The 23,246-nt window shown below is 54.2% G+C and overlaps 2 protein-coding genes across 9 annotated transcripts in view; one reads left to right on the top strand and one right to left on the bottom strand.

Moving 5' to 3' along the window:
- The first annotated feature begins 2,464 nt into the window (after positions 1-2,464).
- On the top strand, positions 2,465-13,266 carry GPX3 (glutathione peroxidase 3). The gene is made up of 5 exons (XM_054037592.1): positions 2,465-2,656; positions 9,764-9,917; positions 10,549-10,666; positions 11,743-11,842; positions 11,959-13,266. Exons 1-5 carry the CDS (start codon positions 2,570-2,572, stop codon positions 12,193-12,195), a joined length of 696 nt encoding a protein of 231 aa, XP_053893567.1. The 5' UTR covers positions 2,465-2,569; the 3' UTR covers positions 12,196-13,266.
- A 1,424-nt stretch (positions 13,267-14,690) lies between these two features.
- Positions 14,691-23,246, bottom strand: part of TNIP1 (TNFAIP3 interacting protein 1) — a 44,694-nt gene continuing 36,138 nt past the window's right edge. For 3 of the 8 annotated variants that reach the window (XM_054037584.1, XM_054037583.1, XM_054037585.1), the window contains exons 13-18: positions 22,331-22,459; positions 21,673-21,798; positions 20,110-20,190; positions 19,363-19,560; positions 18,418-18,508; positions 14,691-17,899 (exon numbers count right to left, since the gene is read on the bottom strand). In XM_054037584.1, the coding sequence (XP_053893559.1) occupies positions 17,856-17,899; positions 18,418-18,508; positions 19,363-19,560; positions 20,110-20,190; positions 21,673-21,798; positions 22,331-22,459 (669 nt within the window). In that variant the 3' untranslated portion in view covers positions 14,691-17,855. The remainder of the gene's footprint in view (positions 17,900-18,417; positions 18,509-19,362; positions 19,561-20,109; positions 20,191-21,672; positions 21,799-22,330; positions 22,460-23,246) is intronic. The other 5 variants (XM_054037586.1, XM_054037588.1, XM_054037590.1 and 2 more) reach the window with 5 other exon arrangements.

The following is a 23,246-nucleotide window of genomic DNA, read 5'->3' as shown; positions in this document are numbered from 1 at the left end:
CAGTTCAAGGTTTGCATGTGTTTGCCAAAGCTCCCTAGAGAGCAGCTCCTCCTGCACTGAGGCTCCCAGGGCAAGCCTTGCTACAGCCCAGCTTGAAGGAATTTCTGATCCGCACCCCAGCCTGCATTAGCCAGTCCTATGCCCTAGAAAGGCGTCTAACCCCAGCTGCCCCCATCAGAGCACCTGCTCCTGAGGCCCCACCCACCAGCCTCTGCTCTGCTGAGAGGCAGCCTTTATAGGGGCCCTAATGGGTTCCAGCTGCTAATCAGGCTTTCTGGTCTCTTAGTGGCCGGATGGCCCCTTTGCTGACCTCTCGGTGGGGAGGGGACTCTGAGCCCCACAGCAGAAGGGAGTTCAGAGTTGAGCGGACTGAGGATGCAGTACAAAGGGGCTGGAAGGCAAGGCAAGGCAAGGAGCCGGGGGGAGAACAGTGGGGTTGCTTGCCTGAGTCACTGCAGGGGCTGGAAGCGTAGTGGAGACGTCGGGACTGGGCTACATGTCAGCACAGGGGGGCTGATCCGAGTGACCTCGTGGCCTGATGACAGAGACACAGATGAGCAGTGGAACCACGTCCTTCCTATGAAAACCCCAGCCCCCCCCAAAATGGAAAGGAACCCCAAGCTGGAGCCATTTCTACAATCTCCCCCGAACCCTGGGGTTTCAGACCCCGGTCTCCAGGCGCCCCCTGCTCTCAGTCGGCAAAACCCAAACGCAACCAGCCCGCCAGGGACAATCCCACCCACCCTGCTTCTGCTCTTCTCTGCTCAGAAGTAAACAAGGGTGGGGTTGTTCCCAGGCCCGTGTTCGCTGGATTGCCTTCTCTAGCCACACTGCAATCCAGCAGGAACCCAGTGTGTAAACCGAGCAGCCCAGCTTTGACAGGCGCTTCGTTAATAATCCCTGCGTTCCCAGAGGCAGCTGAAAACTCAGGGATGGGGAGTGGAAAGCAGGCTGCGAAGGGCTAGGGGACAAGGAGTCTCTGCTTAGCAGAGGGCAGGGGCCAGCCGTCAGCTGGAGAGAACCAGGAGCTGTCATGGATGGGCAGCCCCAGAACAGCAGGCTGTGGACCAAGATGAAAGCACACAGTTACTCAGCCAGTGTCGGCCTGGCATGGCCTCTGTCAGGGCTTAATGGGGCTTGCTAGGGTTACTAGGATCCCGCTCCCCACTCAGAGCAGTAGGTGTGTGACTCTAGGGAGGGAGCTGGGCCATCACCGTGCCCTGGGTGCCCCGAGCAGAGGACAGCGCAGAGGTACTGTGGGCACTCCCTTGACGCTGGGACCTTCCATTGCCTGTCCAGTTCCCTGTATAAACTGCAGCAGTCTGGGGAGTGCTCAAGCAGCTGGGGGTCAGCACAGGTGCAGGGAGCCCTGGCCACACCCTCTTCCCCCCCAGCTCTTCACATCAACAGCTGAGAGGTGGGAGGGTGTAGGAGCCACTCTGTCCCCAGAGGGACACTCTGTCCCAGGGGCTCTCGCTGGCTTTAGAGTTGGAGCAGCAGCCAGTGGCCCTAACACAGGGAATTGAGACCAAAAAATTGCCACTGCCCACAGGAATTTCCCCTGGGCTCCCCCGGGCAACAGGAATTGGAATGCCTTGGTTCTCCCATTCGGTTATACATAAGAACGGCCAGACTGGGTCAGACCAAAGGTCCATCTAGCCCGGTGTCCTGTCTTCCGACGGTGCCAGCTGTTCTCTAACCCTTCCCAGGACTATTTGCCTTTATTTTAACGCCTACCCTTGGGAGCTCCCCGTGAGTTCTTTAACCGCTGACACTACCACGCGAACGTACCCATCTTCCTTGTCCCCCACCCCATTCCCTCTCAGCTGGTTTATCCACCCGCTGCATCTTGTGGTGTGCTTATCCCGTGAGTAGCAGGGATTGGAGTTGGAATGCTGGGTTGTCCCTGCTCATGCCCCGTTTGGTGTGTGAGATACAATGGATCTGTGGCTGTACTTGGACACGTCCAGCGGGATCACCAGGGCGAGACTCACGGGCTGGGCCAAGATAACAGCCTTGAATTTCTCCATTGTTTTGATCCTAATCTCCAGGCGCTCAGGCCCGTAGTGTGTTACATAACAGTCAGGTACGTGGTTAATCTCCTTTCCCCTCCACCCCATGCTCTTTGGTTTCCTTTCCCCTCTGTTTTGGAAAGTAGCATAATCTGCACTCAGATCCCAGCCCGAATTTCATATGGGGGCCCTAGCTTTATAAGCCGAACCAAAGCCCTGCAACCAGACCTCTCCAGCCATTGGGGTGTTGGGATGCCAGATTCCAGATTCTGAGTCCAGATTCTCCCTTAGCTGAAGCAATCAATCCCCTTTCTCCCTCCCTCCAACACCTCTGGAGCTCACCAGGGCCCACACGGTTAATAGCTCTGGTAGCAGCCCTGCCTCACTGTGATTGGTTAGGAGGACCCAAGCTCAGCCTTTTATTTCTCCCTGCTGTTGTGCTCGAAGGTGGCACAGTGTGGGGAAGAGGACAGTGACGGAGAAGCCCAGCCGGACACGGGCACCCAGCTGCTGTGCTCCGTGGGGCAAGAAGCGGGTGTTGGCACCCCACAGCTGCCATGGGGGGCAGACTCAGGGGCTCTTGGATTTTCCCCTTGTTCTTGGCTGGGTTAATTCAGCCTAACCAGGGGCAGGAGAAACAGAAGGTAAGGGGAAACCCACCGGAGAACAGTGTGCATGCAGGGTCGGTGCTTTGGCATGATGCTGTTGGGTCCCAGGGGGCATCCTTCATCCCTGGCTGGGGGTCTCTCCCCTACACTCATCAGGAGAGATGGACACAAATTGGATCTGGGTTTCAATGCCCCAAAGTTCTGGTGTATTGGGATCTGGGCAGGGGGGCAGCAGGCAAACAAGGGGAATGCACTGATTTGCTGGCGGGAGAAAGGGGTAATTTCTCCTTCCCTCTCTCAGCTGATTCCCTCTTTCCCTTCTGCCTAACTGGGTTTCCCTCATTTAAATGTGAGAGTTAGTGCAGGGGACACAGACGCTGCCTTTTCTTCTCCCTGCTCCGTCACTGCACCCCACCTACCGCTGTGGCAGCTCCCCCATTTCAGCTATCAGGGTGAATCTTCCTTTTGGCATGTGCAGAGCCCTGGGGCCCCTGGGAAGGATTATTCCATGGAGCCTGGCTGCCTGGGGATCTTAGAGGAAGAGGAAAACATCTAATCAGTGTCATTGTCTCGGTGAGCAGGGATCCCTTGCTTAGAAACACGGTTCAAGTTACACTGGGAACAAGTTTGGTGGCTCTCCGCTTGATCTCTAACAGGCCACACCACAAAGCCAGCACCCAGGTCAATGTGACTGGCAAGCTCTACGCAGGCCAACGCCAGGACTGGACGAGTGGGGAGTGGAGGGTGGTAGGGCCGGAGTGAGGGGCATCAGAAGAGCTGTGGGAGGTGCCCAAGGAGGCAAGTGATTAGGGCGCAGGCCTCGGACTTGAGTTGCATTGGCAGAGCTCCGTGGGGAAGGTGAGCTGAGCCAGCCCCCTGGATGCTTGTCTCTGGCAGGGCTATCAGCTCCCCAAACAGGGCTTGCGTGAGAGTTGAATGCTGCATAATTCCTAGGCTGCTGCTCTGCATCACCCATCCGTCGCCTGGGAAGTGTGTGTGATGTCACAAGCCCGGAGTGGGGGCGTCTTGGACTGAATCAGAGGCACTGGGTGGAAAGGGGGAAAGCTCCAAACGTTTGGCTTCCAGTCTGTTAACCCTGTTTTGTGTGTCCACCTGTGCGTGGAGGCTGCCTTGCCTTCCTGCTGGCAGAGGATGGCAGGGAGATGGCAGGGGAGATAATTCTAGGGTGTCAGGAGGAAGGGTTGCAGGGTGATGAAGTGCGAGAGACAGGCACGCTGACACCCAGTGCTGGACATGGGGGAAATGCATGCCAGTCTGCATGAGATAATTAGATACAATTAGTGCAGCAATCCTTTGTCTCCCTTACACCTTCTGTAAGGGCTCCTGCAAAGACCGAGGTAGCATGTCGAACCCCCGTCAGGAATCAGGGCCCCTGGTGTGCTAGGGGCTGTACAGACATATAATGAAATAGTGGTCCAGCCATCAAAAGAACTCTCATTCTAAGACGATGGTGAGAGGCAACAGATGGATCTGACAGACAGGGGCTGCAACAGTGAGATGGTTGTGAGTAGCATAGCAAATAGCAGTCACATTACAGTTATATAAACCGCGTTCACCGACGTTAAGCTGGCACATATCAGCACTTTGAGTGCATCTTGCCTTCTGAGAACATGAAAGTGAAACAAAATGCCACCTGAGCAAACAACTTAAGAACTCAGGGTGTTCAGAGTTGGGGTTATACGTACAAAACCCCCAAACCTTGGAAGGTTTTAGACCCATGACTATTTCTTCACTTCTTCTCTGATGTAGAGGGGAAGTAAAGGCAACTCTAAAAAATAATAAAATATATAAAAAATGGAGGAAAGGGGAAGTGGATAGTAATGAATATAAATCAGAAGCTAGGAATTGTAGAAAATCGATAAGGGAAGCAAAGAGACACAAGGTGAAATTTATGGCCAGCAGAGTTAAGGACAGTAAGGAGTTTTTAAAGTATGTTAGGAACAAAAAGAATCCTGACAATGGTATTGGTCCATTACTAGATGGAAATGGTAGAATTATCAACAATTACTCAGACAAGGCAAAAGTGTTTAATAAATATTTCTGTTCTGTGTTTGGGGAAAAAAACAAATGATGTCATATTTTATTATAACATTTTTTCTATTCCACTCGTATCTCAGGAGGATGTTAAATAGCAGCTACTAGAGTTAGACATTTTTAAGTCAGCCCCTCCGGATAACTTTCACCCAAGAGTTTTAAAAGAGCTGGCTGAAAAGCTTGCTGGACTGTTAAAGCTGATTTTTAAAAAGACTTGGAACACTGGGAAAGTTCCAGAATATTGGAAGAAAGCTAATGTGCCAATATTTAAAGAGAGTAAATGGGATGATCTGGGTAATTACAGATCCCAAACAAGCACAGCTGTTAAGGGCTTTGATTAATAAGACTTAAAGGAGGGTAATCTAATTAATGCAACTCAGCATGGGTTTCTGGAGAACAGACCCTATCAGACAAACTTGATTTTTAACAATTTGATTACAGTTTTGTTTGATAAAGGTAATAGTGTTGATGTAATATACTTAGTCTTCTGTAAGCCATTTGCCTTGGTACCAGATGGCATTTTGATTAAAAACACCAGAAAGATATAAAATTAACATGGCATATATTACGTGGATTAAAAGTTGGCTAACAGGTCTCAAAATGTAACAGTAAACAGAGAATCCTAATCAAATGGGTGTGTTTCTGGTGGTGTCCCACGGGGACCAGTTCTTGGCCCTGCGCTATTTCACATTTTTATCAAGGTCTGGCAGAAAACATAAAATCATCACTGATAAAAGTTTGCAGATGACAGAAAAATTGGGGGCGTGGTAAATAATGAAGGGGACAGGTCACTGATTCAGAGTAAGTTGTATCGCTGGGTGAACAGGGCACAAGCATTTTAATATGGCTAAATGTAAATTATCAGAGGGGTCGCTGTGTTAGTCTGGATCTGTAAAAAGCGACAGAGGGTCCTGTGGCACCTTACAGACGAACAGACGTATTGGAGCATGAGCTTTCGTGGGTGAATGCCCACTTCGTCAGACGCATGTGGTGGAAATTTCCAATGTAAATGTATCCATCTAGGAACAAAGAATGTCGGCCACCCTTACAGGATAGGGGACTCTATCCTGGGAAGCAGGGACTCTGGAAAAGATTTGGGGGTCTTGGTGGATAATCAGCTGAACATGAGCTTTGGGCAAAAGGGCTAATGCAATCCTCAGATGCATAAAAAGGGGAAACTTGAATAGTGGACAGGTGGTTTTACCTCTGCATGTGGCATTGGTGCGACTGCTGCTGGAATTCTGGGTCCAGTTCCGGTGTCCACAATTCAAGAAGGATGGTGACAAATTGGAGAGGGTTCAGAGAAGTGCCACGAGAATGACTAAAAGGTCAGAAAACCTGCCTTATGGTGATGGACTCAAAGAGCTCAATCTATTTAGCTTAACAAAGAGAAGGTTAAGAGGTGACTTGATTACTGTCTAGAAGCATCTACAGATATTTAATAATGGGTTCTTCAATCTAGCGGAGAAAGGTATATCACTACCCAGCAGATGGAAGTTGAAGCTAGACCAATTCAGACTGGAAATAAGATGTACATTTTAAACAGCGAGAGTAATTAATCATTGGAGAAGGTCAGATTAGCTGATCACAATGGTCCCTTCTGACCTTGGAATCTATGAATCTGTGCTCATTGTCGGCTTGGCCATTGGCATGGGTAGTTACCCAATGTTGCTGTGATTGTATAAACTAGATACACTTATTGGAAAAACCTGGGGTCTTGGAGCATAATCGTTAGGCTTAAGAGTTAACACTAGTTGAGGTGAATGGGCATTCACCCCTCCCAGAGCTGCTGTTTCAGACTCAGGGAATCCATTCTGCATTGGTTACTCAGGTCACTGGGGGAAGGTTCCCTTCACAGCCTGAAGGGCTAGGCACTTGGTGCTTACACAAGAAGAATTGGAAGCCAGCTGTGTGCTTGGCATTTTGATCCTAGAGTCTGTAGGAGCAGGTTTTCCTTCCTGAGACCCTCTTGGGGGCTGTAGGGCCAGGGTCAGGCAATCTCTCATGCCAGGGCCCTTCCCCTGCCAGGTGAGCAGCTAGACTTGCTTTTGCTTCTCGTCCTGATGAGAAAGGTCCCTTCCCCTCTCCGTGTCTCTCTAAATCCGTCCTGGTGAACAGGGAGCCGGGGCTACCTTGGGGCACACTTTGGCTCCCCACTCTCTGAGCCAGCGGCTCCGCCTGACACACATGGCTGAGTGGGATCCTAGTAACAGCCTGTTTCTAGGTGACAGACACTCAGCCAGGAGCCGGGCAATGAGGAGTAGCAAGCCACTGTAAATCAGCAATCCTTCTCGGAGCAATCTTCCCCGGCCCTTCTTACATGGACAGGATGGGGCAGCGTGAGCGGGTCAGCACCTCTCCCTGCGCAGGGGCGAGCAGCAGTAGAAAGAGGCGCAGGGTTTCTTCTTCGCTGTTGACACACGGTGGCTATTTTTGGTCCTTTCCCTCCCCACCTGTGGTTCTGTGGCTGCTGCTTGGGTGGAGTAAACATGCTAGCAGCTGCAGCCCTGGAACGTCAGAGGCGCTGGGTGGGAGGCCGGTGCGTGTCAAACACGATTTCTGAGACTCAGTGGGATGAGCACACCATGCGAGAGCCCAGCATTGGCTGCCGGTTGGTCTGGGAAGAGTCTGCGTTAGAACCCTGACCGGGCGATCCACGGAGCCCAGCCAAGGCTGCCAGAGACAAATCCTAACACGGGGGCTGGAACAATGTGTATAGTGGGGGTGCTGAGAACCATTGACCCAAACTGTAAACCCTGCATCTGACGGAAACCACTTCAAGCCAGGGGGTGCGGCAGCCCCCCTAATTCCAGCACCTCTGAATCCAACCCCTTAGCAGAGCCAGAGTGGGAGAGGCACGCCCATGGGTCGGTTAGAACGCAAAGGAGAACGAAAAAATAGGGCTTAACTCCCGAGAGCGCCCCTGCGCGCTCCTTCGTGCCTCGATAAGCCAGGCCTGTTTGCAGCGAGCAGGGGTGTAATGAAAGAGGAGGGCAGCGTTCAAACAGGGGGAACCATGGAAAAGATTTTCCTCTTGCCAGTAGACCGTATCGCCCTCTCTGCATGCGGCTAACCCAGGTTCCCATGCGACAACCGCCGTCTTGGCCGACACACCAGGGAGTGCCATGGGGCTGCCCCAACTCTGGGGAGGAGCGCAGGTGGGGGTCTGGAATGCACACTTCCCGGTGGGTCACCTGAACGTTGCTCTCTCGGGGAATGCACCAAATGGCATGGAATCGCAAAGCCCTCTTCTGGGGCAGGGGATGGCGTCCCACTGGGCCCCTTCCCCTCCCTAAACTGGATGTTGCCTGTCTGCAGATTCCTCGGAAGAGAGGGGTGGAGGCTGGCTGGAGGAGACAGGGGCTAAGGGAGCATGTGAACGAAGAGAAGAAGGGGGGAAAGGAGGCTGAGGACAGGAGCAGAGCTAAGGAGACGGGAAGCGGAGGAATGAAATAACGGTTGTGGGGCCAGCGAGGAGGTGGAGAAGATGAAGGGACGGTGGCAGTGAAGGCAGGGGTCGAGGAGGAGGCGAGAAGGACTGGGAGGAAAGGAAGAGGAAGGTGTGACGGGTTGGATCACAGAAACCCCCTTGGGAGCTGCCACCCGATGTGCAAAGACTACCCCTGCTTCTGTTTTCCCTGCCAGCTCAGGACTCCAGCACCCTGTCTTGCTGAGCCAGACACTCCCGTCTGGCTCCAGACACAGATCCAGGGTCTGAATCTCCTGTCCCAAAGCTGCAAGTGAAAACAGCTCACAGAAGTGTGCTTGTCTTTAGCACTCAGATGCCCAACTCCCAATGGGGTCTAAACCCCAAATAAATCCGTTTTACCCTGTATAAAGCTTATGCAGAGTAAACTCATAAATTGTTCGCCCTCTATAACACTGATAGAGAGATATGCACAGTTGTTTGCTCCCCCAGGTATTAATACATACTCTGAGTGAATTACTAAATAGAAAGTGATTTTATTAAATATAGACAGTAGGATTTAAGTGGTTCAAAATAGTAACAGACAGAACAAAGTAAGTTACCAAGCAAAACAAAATAAAATGCGCAAATCTATGCCTAATCAAACTGCATACAGATAATCTCACCCTCAGAGATACTTCAGTAAGTTTTTTCTCAGACTGGACACCTTCCAGGCCTGGGCACAATTCTTTCCCCTGGTACAGCTCTTGTTGCAGCTCAGGTGGTAGCTAGGAGATTCTTCATGATGGCTCCTCCCCCTCTCTGTTCTCTTCCCCCCCTTTATATATCTTTTGCATAAGGCGGGAACTCTTTGTCTCTCTGGTTTTCCACCCCCGCTCACTGGAAAAGCACCAGGTTAAAGATGGATTCCAGTTCAGGTGACATGATCACATGTCACTGCAAGACTTCATTACTCACTTGCCAGCACACACATATACAGGAAGACTCACAGGTAAATACAGCCATCTGCAGACAATGGGAGTCATCAAGAGTCCAAACCATCATTAATGGTCCACACTTTACACGATTACAATAGGCCCTCAGAGTTACATTTTATATTTCTAGTTTCAGATACAAGAGTGGTACATTTATACAAATCAGATGATGACACTCAGTAGATTATAAGCTTTGTAATGATACCTTACAAGAGACCTTTTGCATGAGGCATATCCCAGTTACGTTACATTCACTTATTACCGTATTTTCTCTAAAACTATCTCAGTTAGGTTATATTGACTTATTATCAAGTTTTTATAAAACCATATAGACTGCACAACATCACAGAAGGATTGAAGTAGATCATCCCTGGATACAAACCTCCCCGTGGTTGGTGGTGGGGACCAGATTGAGACTCTAAAAGCAGATCAGAACCTCACAGCTGTCTCCATCCTCGCCTGAGCCAAACCAAACCCGGCCACACTGGAGGATCCCAGCAGTGTGCCTTGGCCCCTGCCGGGCAGAGCGGGTGAAGGGGAAGCCAGGAGAAGAACTGGGGGCTCTGGAGCTCCTCAGGAAACAGAGTAAAACCCAAAGAAGCTAGTTAATCGCTGGTCATCAGACCTTGTTGCTTGCCCCTCTCCAGCCCTGCCCCTTCCCACGTGCTCTACCTGGCTGTTTTCCAGGTTGACTGTTACAACTCGGTGGAGGGAACAATCTACAGGTATGGGGCCCTCACCATAGACGGACAGGAGTACATCCCCTTCGGGAAGTACAAAGGGAAGATGATCCTCTTTGTGAACGTGGCTACCTACTGAGGACTCACCATGCAGTACCTGGGTAAGATCCCCTGCCCGGAGGAAGGAGGAGGAGATTGTGCTGGAGTCTGGGATAGACACCTCTGTGCACCTCAGGACACTGGGGGTGGGGGGACCCTGGCATAGGCCAAAGAGAAAAGGAAGGTTGTGAAGTGAAAGAGGACGTGGCAATGGGGGCGGGGGGAAACCCCACTGAGTGAGTGTAAAGCCACTGCTGGTGCAGGGGTCAGGTCAGGGGTGTTCGGGGGCAGAGGGAGCGGAGGAGGGATGGCCAGAGCATGCCTGAGTGCCAGCAATTTCCCCTTTGCCACAACGCTATAATGGAGACAGGGAGAGAGAGGGGTTTAAGCGCAGACGGGGCCCAAGTCCCAGGAGACCCATGCTGCAGCTAGGAAGACTGAGGGGAGGCTGATGTGATGGCGTAGAGCTCACTCCTGCTGAAGGAGAATGCCAGGACTTCTGCCCCTGGGGTCTGATCCTGGCCTCGGAGTCCTGGGAGAAGCACAGAACGGGAGCCCTCTCCCGCCTCCCCTGTGCCATCTCGAACGCCAACCAGCTGCTTGGTGACGCCGCGTGCGGCTCAGCCACCGGGGGAGCAGCTCCCATCGCTCGCTGTGACTAACCCGTCCCTGGTGGGGTTTTCTTGTGTGCAGAATTGAATGCACTACAGAAGGAGCTGGCGCCGCACGGACTCGTCATCCTGGCCTTCCCCAGCAACCAATTTGGCAAACAAGAACCTGGCGACAACGCCGAAATCCTCCCCGCGCTGAAGTGAGTCGACAGCTGAGTGACGCAGGGGCCTGAGAGCCCTTGTGGGGGCAGGGGCAGGGTGGCTGCTCTGTGTTCTCTCCTCTAAATGCCCTGGCTGCCACCTGGGCTGGAAGAGGGGGGAAATGGGCAGTGCCTAGTCAAGTGGATACACCGGAGATCAGTCACAAGACGGGCACGGATTCCCTATTGCGTCTCTGAACCCACGCTAAGCCCAAGGGTAATTACAGCCAGCCGTTCTGCACAGCATCTGACAGGGGTTCGGGAGTGTAGATCAGTCTTGAACCAAGCCCAGAGCAGTCAGTGTGTGGCAGGAATGCAAAAGGACCATTCCTGCTTGGCCCCAGCCACTAAGCAGGTGGTTCTGGGTCCCGTCCTTTAGATGCAGTTGCTGCGATCTGATAACTGTGTGCTGACCCTGCAGGCTGCATCCCCCAGACCCAGGCTCCTCCCTGCTGCTTGTGACATAGGGGAAGGGAGGCTGAGGCCCCATCATGCCAGCATCTGAAGCAGCATCAGCGTAACAGTACACGGGAGTGATTTAAAAATGGTTCCAGCCCACACAGCCCGCCTGGGCGCGTAGACCAGTAACCATTTAGAAAACAGTTTACAAGGCTGGTTGTTGACCAGGTCCCTGCTGTGTCTAGATCAGGGGTTAGGCCTGGCTTCCGCCGGCCGGGCAGCGTGTATGGGCAGGAGCAGCAGTTTCATCACTGTCTCCATGCCAGGTGAAGATGGGCCTGTGGAACTCCTTGCCTGAGGAGGTTGTGAAGGCTAGGACTAGAACAGGGTTTAAAAGAGAACTGGATAAATTCATGGAGGTTAAGTCCATTAATGGCTATTAGCCAGGATGGGTAAGGAATGGTGTCCTTAGCCTCTGTTTGTCAGAGGGTGGAGATGGATGGCAGGAGAGAGATCACTTGATCATTACCTGTTAGGCTCACTCCCTCTGGGACACCTGGCATTGGCCGCTGTCGGAAGACGGGATACTGGGCTGGATGGACCGTTGGTCTGACCCAGTATGGCTGTTCTTATGTTCCTTTGAACCGGACCTGACTCTTCTCTCCCTTTGATTTCAGATACGTCCGGCCCGGGGGCGGCTTTGTCCCGAATTTCCAGCTTTTTCAAAAAGGGGATGTGAACGGGGAGGAGGAGCAGAAGTTCTACACCTTCCTGAAGGTGCGTGCCTCCAAACGCCCTCTCCCGAGACCTGGTTTGGGGAGCAGGAGGTGGGGGCAGGGTAGCTTTCCCCAGCCCACAGTGTCATTGATGCTCATCCTTCCCTCTCCTTGCAGAACTCCTGCCCTCCCGTGGTGGAAAGCTTCGGCGACCCCAAAAGGCTCTTCTGGGAGCCCCTGAAGATCCATGACATCAAGTGGAACTTCGAGAAGTTCTTGGTTGGCCCGACGGGGCGGCCCGTGATGAGGTGGGGCCCCAGGACAAACTTGGCCGTGGTGAAGAATGACATCATAGATTACATGAAGCGGCGGGTCTTTGGCCAGAGGAGGCTGCCCCTGGTCAGAGAAGACTAATGTAGAGATGTCAGCAGTGGGGTGGGGGTGGGACTCAATGCTTTATCCACAGCCAAAAATCTCCATGCAATGCATCCAAAGAGCTGAATCCCTGGATACAAAAATCCCTTCTGCTAGGACACCAATACGGGTGGAATCTGCTAGGAAAGGCACCAGCCTCCACAGACTAGTTTGCACGCACACTCGTGCTACTCTGTAGAGACCGGCCCTGACCTTCACTCCCTATAGACCGGTCCTGCAACACGTTTGGGGGAAACACAGTTGCCTAAAATGACATTTGATTTACCCCAGTCACCCATCTCCATGTGGCGTCACCTCCCCACGCTGCAGCCATCAGACCTGTCTGCCATCCTTAACCTGCCCTTCTCCACTGCCACCCGCTCCGTTCTGGAGAGATTCATTAATAGCCAAGCTTCCCACTTCCTAGAGAAACACGGACAGGGGAAATCTCAGGGGAGGGGAAAGACCCTTTGCAAGTACAGGGTCCGGCCCTCTCCGCTGCTCCCTCAGGAATAGACTCCTCCTGAAAGCCACTCATCACTATTTATTTAGCAGTCCAGCCCTCCTCCCTTAGAACTGATCTCGCTGTACATTTGCCATTGCCATCCCTGTAAATTGGGCTGCTCCTGCTCTTGTCCCTGACCTGGCAGGAGAGCCCTCGGTGACGGATGGGCTTGGATAATGTGCCTGGTCCCACCCCTCCCCACAAAGCCTTCCACACCTGGAACGTGCCCCTTGGAATCTCTCCTGCAGCCCCGATCTCCCTAGAGGGCGAGTTCTCTCTAGCTGCTGTGGCTTAGTGTGTAATCTCGGGCGTGTGTGAGAGCAGGGCATGGGCTCTGGGTGCTAGGAGAATGCATCACCATGACGGTTAGGTCTGCAAGCCCCCAAAGGGTGGATCTGTCCCAAGCCTGCATGGGCGTAGAGCGGCCCTTCCAGTGCATTCAAGCCGCTCTGCTGTTTCCTGTGCAGGGATGTGCTCTCCTCTCTCTCCCAGGAACCCAGCTTCTCCTCCCACGCCCGCAGCCTGTGTAGAGCTGTAGAAATGCAAAATAAACACCTGTGCAAACATGCAAGGGGGCGCTTGGTTTTTAAGGAGTTTTGGGGGGTTTCCTCTCAGCCAAGAGGCAAGGGCATGAGCCAGCGAGTCCATCTGGCACTTGATTCTGCCGGGCCCCAGCTCTTGGCTCCATCATCTCCTCCTCTCCTGGGCTCCAACGCCAACTCCTGTCATCCCAGGCATGAGATGCTACCCAGATGAGCCCATAGACAAGGGCCCTTCAGACACTGCAACTGCCAGGGGACCCAGGGCCCTGGGGTCCTCACCCTACCTGTGACAGCGACAGGGGACCAGCTGGCTTGGGCTGAGAGCTCGGTGGTGCCAATGCCCTCAGCCTCCCGGGGAGTGAGGGTGTCTCTGTCTCACAGCACCTGATGTCCAACCTGCCTCTTCCTGTTTATCACAAACGCTCCGGCCACAGCGTCAAAGGACTCTCCTTCCTCAGCCATGGGGCCGAACCTACCCATGCCCCACACCAGCTGGTAGAGCAGATAGGGGCAGGCCCCACACTGGGTCCAGAGATGCCCCATCAGATGGCTCTGACCTCGCATTTGGGCAGGGTTCAAGCACAACTCCCCTCTTCTCCTGGACTCAGGGGCACAGCAGCCCTTTCCCTGCCATATGTGCTTCTGTGGCCCCCCATCACTGAGTACCCGAGTGCCTCAGTCTTTAATGGATTTGCCCTCAGTACAGGTGCTCTTATCCCTTTTCACAGATTGGGCATAGAGAGACTAAGTGACTTGCTCAAGGTCCCACAGGAAGTCTGCAGCAGAGTCCCGGACTCACCCCAACCACGGGCCCCTCCTTCTTGTGGGCTGGTGCAGGAAGAGCTCCCTCCCTCTCCTGTTTCCATCTAAGCCACTCGCTGGACTGGTGATCACCACAAGAAGCACTGAGGCTGGGGAAGCGCTTGGGTGTCCCTATGGGCAGTCCTAGGAGGAGTGGGGCTGTGTCCACCCTGGGACAGATACTGGCTGAGGGGACTGGGGTGACATTGTGCCTTGCTCTTCCATCTCCACCTGTACAGCTAGGAGCAGGTTTGAGGGAGGTGTGCCAGGCCCAGAGCAACATGGAAAGCTCTGCTCCCAAAAAAGGAAGCCCCCCCATCCTCTCCAGCCATTATCTACTCATGCAAAAGCATCCCCCCCCACTCCCCATCTGAATTCCCTACGCACAGTGGGGAGACAGGCACCCAATCAGCTCCCTGCAGTAGCAGATGATACGCGTGTAGGGGTGTGAGGAAGTCGTTTCTGGCTGGGGAAGTTTGGCAATTGCTAGTTAAGAAGCGCTGTGATCAAGAGCAAAACTCCACCGGCTATTCAGTTTAGGACGCCAGCCTTACACGCTGTTTTCGCTCAAAGACGGGACCCCTTTGCTAGGCAGCGCCGCTGTCTGAGAACACAGGAGACAAAGCAAACCCACAGTGGACAATGCCTGGGGTGGAAAAATCTCCAGATAGTTTATTAAGGAGTATTGCAAAGGAATAGTTATCGTTACAATTCATAATAATTTTTCTGCACAGAAACCAACCAATCAAGCAACCCGTGTCAGAGATTTGTACATGCGTCTCTGGGGTAGACGTTTGCCCCCTGGGGGAATGGAGGGGTATTGTTTTCCAGGATATTTGCTATACAGGGTGCATTTCAAAACCTAGGCTGAGTGGCTGGATTTGTATCAGTTTAAAACATTAGCCTGTCAAAACATGTGGGCAAAATGGATGGCGAAACATCTCAAATACATGGAAATGGTCTTCTCCATGTGAGGAACCCATGGGGATTGGGGTAAGAAAAACTAGCCCCCTCACCCCTTTTCAGCTGCAATAACAACGCGGGTCACTATGTGTAGTAAACACAGAGCCATCGGCTAGAAAGGCAGCCCAGAGCTAGACATTTAATGGTGGATCCCAAAGCCTCAGGGCAGAGCCCTACGGGGACGTCACTCTTCAGACTAGTTTTCATCTGGAGCAAGGTTGGCTTTTCGCATACACGATTGACATGAATCCAGGCCTAGATCCAGAGCTGTAAGGAACGGGATTTAACCCACGTGAACAGGGAACTGAAGGGACAGGGCGCAACCAGAGCAAAGGAACGAGAGGCTGGGTTGCTTAGGAGCCACCCTGGAAAAAAACCAGACACAGGGCGGTGGGTGCAGAACTGGACAGTCACAGGAAGCCAGCAGGACCCGAGGGGACCCACAGAGCCGAGTGACTGATGTCAGGGCAGATCAAATCATGGAGCCTTTTATGCACGCGTATGCAGGCAGGGCAGATTTTGAGCCAAAAGAGCAGGTCCATTAGTTCGGAGGCAGAAGCAGACTCAAATCTCTACATATGGACCAGCCACTAAAAGCGGACAAGGAACCGCTTCTATTAGCCTGGGTTACGTTGGTAGCCTTGTCTTCACACACCCGTGGCCAAATCGGCTGCTTTGCACATGTGAGCAGTGCCTGGGAAGCCCATGGGGCCGCTCCTATGAACCAGAGGCCAGCTCACTAAATACAGCGCTTTAGACTGACAGTCTGAAACCCTCAGTCACATGCCAGCGATGGCCAGATACAGGTTCTTGGGGACACGGGTGCCATGTGATCACGGACAACAGTCAAGTTAATGGCCCCAGCTTTGGGCTAAAGACTCACGAGTGTTTTAGGGAGCTGAGGGTGCTCCATCATACTGCTCACTTCCTGAATTTACCCCCCTATGTCCTACAATTGTCCAGGGTTACGACGACCCACAGCACCTCCCTCTGATGGGGTTAGTCCCTTTCCAGGGACTGTCAGCATCTGGAGGGGACCGGAGTCCATTCACATCCCAGAAAGGAAACCCAAGCAGATGGAGTAGGGGAGGAAAAGGTGGGGGACAATGAGCTGGGTGTTTTCTCTGCAGAGAAGATGGGGTGAAAAGCTCCTCTTCTCCCCTTCCCTTCAAGTTATCGTTTGACAGTATAGAGAAGGGCAGAGATCTGTCCACTGTTCCCCAGAACTAGCCCAAGCAGCTAACAGGGAATTGGAGGAACGAGGGGAAGTGACATCCACAAGAAAGGAGGGGCGAGAGCCCCCCAAAGTACACATTACCATTTGCGTGTCAACATTAACATACAGCAGATTAATTACAGACAACAATACACTGCACACACAATACGCACGCATAAGAACAGACACGTTAGCCTCTTCAGGGAGACCAAGGGATCAGAACCCCGGCCATTCCTTTCCTGTCCTCAGACCTTGTGTCATTGTCATTTTTTTCTTTGGAAGACCCGTCACCCCTCCAAAGCCACTGTCAGTACTAAACAGCAAGTACTCAGCGCCTCCTGTTCAGCATACCCCAGCACTTCCAACAGCTACCCCGGGCAGGGCAAGCCCAGGGGCACATTGCAGTGGGATAGAACAGGACGGAGTAGAACAGGTCTGCCTGGGCCCACAAATGAACTTGTCTATTGTTTGCTGCTTCCATCAGGTTTTCCTCCTCTCCCTCGGGTCCCCAGGTCAGCAAGGTAGTTAAGCACACGCTTGCCTTTGAGCAGGTGAGAGGTCCCACGGACTTCAAAGCACGCCTGATGTTAGACATGGGCTTAAAGTACTTTGCTGAATCAGGCCCTAAAATCTTAACTCGTTACTGAAAGGCGGCTCGTTAGCTCTGCTTCGGGGATGTGGGAGAAGAGGGGTAGAGTTCACAGCCTGCTCCCTGGGAGCAATAAAGGCAGAGTTATTGCACACCATAGGCCTGTGGCTCCCTGATCACTCAGAGACTGGACTGTGAGGTCAATCTAATAAGAGAATGAGGGTTGCCACATCTTCTATAGACAGCGAGTGTGTATGTATATGTATGTACAGAGGGCTGGGCAGTATCTACATGGGGCAAGCGCTACACGCCCGAGTTTCAATGGAGCGTCGAGAGACATTTACATTTGGCCCCTGGACTCGGGACACTTTAAAAGCCATTCAAGCCAGAGCGCTCACTTTAGTCCTAGAGAGTGTTCACAGGTAAGTGACATGAACCAATGGATTCAGGTTAGCTTCAGCTTGGCTTCTTTTTAACTATGAAAAGAACAACAAACAATTAAACCCTCTTCCCCACCCATCTATCCAGGGTATCAGACATCTGTTCAGCTGGCCTCTCTGCTCGTCATGGGATTGTATGGGGCGGCTCTCCCACCTACACTATTTGACGGGGAAAGTCTCTGGGGTCAGCCAGCAAATACACGTTAAAATACAAAACCAGGCTGCAGCAAAATCCTCCACCGAAGGCTCTGTTGAAACATAGGAAATGGGAGGCTCCCAGCAGGTGCTGCTGCAGAATGCAAGGCTGGGAATCAAATTAAAACCCAAGCGACATGGCTAGGAACAAGATCACCACACGTGGCCATTTGCACAACCCCTGTAGGCCGGGATTCCAAGGAAGCACCCACGCGACTTGCTCCTCAGCAGCTCCGCAGGGCACGGGGCGTTCTCTCTTCAGCAGCTCCGGAGGGAGACATCCCAGCCCGTCAAGGATCTGCTGTTACATACACAATGTGTGAACAGGGATAACTAGCAGGAGGCAGGGTCTAGAGACACTCAGGCGCGCACACTCCCCGCCCCCTCTTCTTCTGACATTGGCCCACAGCTAAACCGGCCTTTGTTTTTTTGGTAACCCAAGCCCTGCAGGTTCTGAAAGACAAAGCACACCCACATTGCGTAAGTAGCGCTCCAGTCTCCTGGTACACACGCTATTTAGAGTCAGTTTAAACAGATCACAGCAGCATCCCATGGTATTGCCACATGCTGGGCCAGAGGGCTGTCAGGGGCCATCTCAGGCTTTAGTTAACTTTACTCTCAGGTTCGAGACAGGTGTTTCCATGCTCCTGGGGCTGAGAACTGGCAGAGGTGGGTGAGGGCAAGGGAGTAGCGTGCAAGCTTCCCCACACCACACTCTCCCAAAGCGCCTCGGTCTGGTCCACTCCAGCCCCCGGATCCTCCTCGTGCAGCAGGTCTGGGACATGGGCAAACCAATGCCAAGTTGGTGACAGATGGGATTTGACGGGGGCAAGCCCATTGCCTCAATGCACTGCAGTACTCAGTGCCCATCTGAGCCGCAACACGAACGGCAGCTGTCCAGGGTTCTCACGCAGCACCACTCTCAGCAGAAAGAAAGTAACCCCTGGCGTGTGAGAGCAGCGTTTCCTTACCGGATTCCTTGGGCAGCGGTTTCACTCCCTCCACTGCTTGGGAGTTCTGGGCCCTGGACACAGCACAAGGTGGGCGCCAGGTGTATTCTGGCTGAAAGGAAGAGCAAAGAACGGGGCAGCGTGAGGGAGGGCAGGAAACAGGAGGTCTCAGATTCTGTACAGAACGACTTGGCAGGAGGCAGATGGGGATGTAGGAAGGATAGTCCAGTTGTTAGGGCCCTGGCCCAAGACTTGGAAGATCCAGGTTCAATTCCCATCTCCACTAGGCTTCCTGTGTGACCTTGGGCAAGTCACGCAGTCTTTTGGTGCCTCAGTTTCCCTCTGTACAATGGGGTAATAGACTCTCCCTGCCTCCCAGGGATAAATACATTCAAGAATGTGAGGATCTCAGATATTCCAGTACTGGGGGCCAGATAAGCACCTAGATAGATTGATGGGGGAGAGGAAAAGATCAGTGAGGTCAGACATACAGACACTGACATTTTAGTTCATCAGTGGTCAGAGTCCAGCAGATGGATCATGGACTCATGAGCCACAAACTCCTGAGGGCTATCCCTGGCTCTGCCATTAAGTCACACACCATGTGTGGACCACCAGCAGTGTGTGCAAATCATCCGGAGCAGTCATTTGTGCGTGCAGTCCCTGACTTGCGCACGCAGTCATGCTGACTGCACACGCATTGTGCGTGCACAGCTGCACTCCCTCTGGGATAAGGAATGAGGCCCATAGCGAGTGGGCGGGCGGCTGCCTACACTTGGCTGGCAGGGGGTCGGGTGGAAGGAGGTGGCCAGGCTGCTACCTGGGGATTGTGCGACAGGAACCACCTTGCCTGAAACACATCCAGACGCTGCAGGAGAGGCTGGGAGGGGCGTGCAAGGAGCAGAGATGGTTACAGGATGGCCCCCGCCCTGGCCCAGCCTTATGCCTTCCCGAGATGGTACTCACAGGAGGGAAGTGGTGGAAGTTTTGCACTGGTGGATGGTCGCCCGGCATTGCTGAAGGCGGGTACCGGATTTGCTGCCAGTCCTCGTAGCCACGGTAGACGTGGTGGGGCACTGGAGGGCTATATTGGAATTGGTACATGGGGCAGGCAGGGCCGAGAGGCCCTGGGACCGGCTCTGGGTGCAGCCTCTCTCCAGAAACCTGCAAGAGGCAGACGGGCAGATTCAGGAACAAAGCCGAGACAGCCCAGCTTATACAGACCCCCCTTCCGCCCAGCTGTGCAAGTCTAATGTGCCGGTCATGGTAGCATCTGTGCACCACGAGCCCTGGTCCTCGGCTCTGGCCAAGATGCACTTGGCACAAGATCCTAGGCAGAGGCGCCTGTAAGATCCTTTCATGTCCTCTGATCCCGGCACCAGCCAAGGGCAGGTTCAGCCCCCAGCATCACCTACAGCAATCTCAGCGTTGCTACGGCTACACGCCCCCCCCCAACCATGCCCCGACACACCCTCCGTGCTGGGGGGCAGGAGGCGCACCAGTAGCTCTGCCACACGTTCGGATTTCTTAGCCTCCCGAACAGCTGCACATCAGCATGCAGGGGTGTTTACAGCCAGGGCACCCAACTCCCCGGGTAGCCCTGGCCTACGCTGCTCCCCTTCCAACCCCCCGCCCCCAGAAAACCCCCCACGTTGCTCCGGCCAACACCCCGTCCCCGAGGGGATCGCTGCTTCCGCCCACCACCCTCCATACCTGCTTGTGCTGCTTCAGCAGCTTCTTCAGTTTCTCCTTCTCCTCCTTCTCTCGCTGACAGTCGTCCTTGAAGAGCCGCAGCTGGAGGAGAGGCGGGGTCAGAACGGAGAGTGTGGCACAGCACCGGCCCCCCCTCGCGGACGCCGGTACGCGCTGGACAGAACTCCTGCCCACCGAGGGCGGGGCAGCCTGGTAGCAGCGACTGACAGCCACGCTGGGGCTGAACCTGGGGCCCGAGCCGGAGCACCGAAAGCACCCACTGCCCCCCGCCCTCGCTGGCCACATGCCGGCCTGTCCGGAGCATGATCCCAGAGGGCTTTAAAATAAATCCGCAGGCCGGCCTGGGTCACGGCCACACGGGCGCTGGCAGCCGGTGGCTGCTTGTTTCCTGTGGGGGGTTACGGCCCAAAAGGCAGGGGAATTTTGGCAGCTCCCACTCAAATGCAGGGGGAGGATTCCCTGGGGCCAAGCACCTAGAGCCACCTCATCAGCACTGACGGAAGCCCTGCCTGGCGCCCCCGATGCCAACAGGCTCCTGTGGGTCTCCCACCCCTGGCTGCCCCGAGAGCTACCGACTGGCTGGGCTGCGTGCCGGGGCAAGAGGGACAGCGGAGGACAGCCCCAAATCTCCCCAAGGGGGCAGCTTCTGCAACTCTGCAAACAGAGCAGCTGCTGCCCGGGGCTGGGATGGAGGAGACGGCTCCTTCGCACAGGCCTCTCAGCTACTCCCACGAGGAGCTTTAAAATCTCACAGACAACACCGCCCACCCCCCTCAGCACGAAGCTCCCCAAGGCTGGGGGGAGCTGGCTCTAGGCCACGACAGAGGCAAGAAAACAACTTAATCTCAATAAATCTCAATAACCTTTGAGTGACCGGCCCTCGGGGCTGGTGGGAAGCCAGGTCTCACAGGAGGCCTTCGTCACATACCCCTTCCTCCCACAGAGGGGAGCCAGGGGGCTCAGCTGACCCGGGTGGGAGCGTGGACCTGAACACTGCTGGCTGACGTAAGCTTTCCTGCGCTGGGGACACGGGGCTATCGCCATCCTAGGTGGGGCTGCCCGTGGGATCGCAGGGCCCCCGCACACTATGAATGTACGTTGTCTCCTGTGTTTGTCTCTGCCCCCCAGCCCCTGTTGACCCCAAAGCACTCTGGAAACTGCCATCTTCTCCCACACGAGTTCCCCTTCCCCAGCTGGCATGGCCTTCACCTCCATCCCATCTGCACGGAGCAGTGAACAAACTGCCCACACCACACACTGACGGGCTGGATCCCTCCAGGGTCAGGAGGCAAAGGCCCAGCTCGCTGGCCGATCGGCACAAACGGGGGTCAGGGAAGGATCGTGTCGAGAGATCCGGCTCCATCTGCCAGTGGGTTTCACTTGTGCCCAGTCCACTCTCCCAGCACTGGCTGTGTCAACGCATCCATGCACATAGCAGACGCCATCACGTGGCAGAGCTGAAGGCTCAGGGGTGGACTTGTCTCCCCTGTCCCCCAAACGCTTCTTGACGTTAGCTTCAGAGCACAGAGCATTACTCCCCCACTCCTCAACCCACTGCCCTACCTGGTTGTTGGAGACTGTTAACTGCTTCTTAAGTTTCTCCAGCTGCTGCTTCAACTCTTCCTTCTCCTCATTCATTCTCTCTCTGTCGCGCCGCTCCCGCTGGAAGTCCTCTTCGAAGATCTTCACCTGGCAGAGAGGAGAGGCAAAGAGGGTCACTGGGCCCTGTCAGACACCTCCCGCAGGGCCCGGGGGGGGGGGGGGGGGGGGGGCAGGGCAGGCACCCTCCCTGTGAGCGCATGTGGAAATTCTTCATGCCAAGCTAACTGAAGAATTCACACCGAGCTTTCGAGAAATGAGACACCACCCCCAACAGTGCAAAAATCATGTCAGACCTGGCACCCTGCTGTGTCCCCTTCAGTGACACCCCCTGTCACAGGCACTTCCAGCCGAGGCCTGGATGGGGCTACAGTCAGATACCACCAATGGCGTTCCTTACAGCCTCTTCCCAGTTACACCAGAGTAAAGCTAGAGGAACGTCAACGGAGCTGACCACGTTGGTGGGAACCCAAGCAGAATCTGGCCCTTTAAGCAGAGGGGAGGCTGGGGCTATCTGCTCAGAGACCCGAGACCCTTCCCAGGGTCTGAGTTCACACGCTCTCTGCAGCCTTAGCTAGCCCAGGGAACTAGAGTGAGAGAAAAAGCCACAATCCCTCCTTACCTGCTGCTTCAGGAGCTCGTTCTGGGTCAGCAGCTCGTGTGGTCTCATGTTCCCGCCCGGCTCCGTGGCGTTACTGAGTGCAGAAGGGGCAGAAGCAGAGGCCTGGACATTCAGGGCCTCCTCCAGGGCCTGAGGGTGGAGAGGGACAGAGGGCGCCATTAGAGTGCATAGAGTAGTGGGGCACACGCCCAGCTGGAAGGGGGCTGAGAAGGCAGATATCCAGAGTTAGTGCAGACAAACCAAGTGAAGCCTGGACATGGTGCAGGTGAAGAGCACAGCCACCACCCAGGCCCTCTCTCCTCTCCTGCTCCGAATGTTGATTAAAAGAAACAAAATCCCCACCTTTCTACCTCCTGGAAAATCCCGCGTTCTCACTGGCCCTCCCTCCCACCGTCACCACTCAGACAAGCCAGGGGTGAAACTAAGGCCCGAACAGAGCCCTGGTCACTATCCAACAGTGACAAAAACAATAAGGAGTCCGGTGGCACCTTAAAGACCAACAGATTTATTTGGGCATAAGCTTTCGTGGGTAAAAAACCCACTTCTTCAGATGCATGGAGTGAAAGTTACAGTTGCAGGCATTATGCCCAGATATATGTGTTAGTCTTTAAGGTGCCACTGGACTCCCTGTTGTTTTTGTGGATACAGACTAACACGGCTACCCCCTGATACTATCCAACAGCAAGACGTGCCTGCCGCTGCTGCAGGATGTCTGGGCAAAGCCTCTGGCACGTACTGCCCAGGGACAGCTGTGTCCCTCCAAGATTCAGACACGGGCGCGGCGAGGGGCAGGTCAGCCAGCACGGCTCGGAACAGACGGAGAGGGCTCAAACTCAGAGACAGGCAGGATGGGTTTGAGGAGGGGCAGGCTGATATCCAGAACACCAGGAGAGGCAGGCTTGATGCACAAGGGGTA

Source organism: Malaclemys terrapin, chromosome 8 (assembly GCF_027887155.1).
Source record: "Malaclemys terrapin pileata isolate rMalTer1 chromosome 8, rMalTer1.hap1, whole genome shotgun sequence".
Classification (NCBI taxonomy): domain Eukaryota; kingdom Metazoa; phylum Chordata; order Testudines; family Emydidae; genus Malaclemys; species Malaclemys terrapin.
The sequence above is the reverse complement of the archived record's forward strand: the minus strand, read 5'-3'. Positions and strand labels throughout refer to the sequence as shown.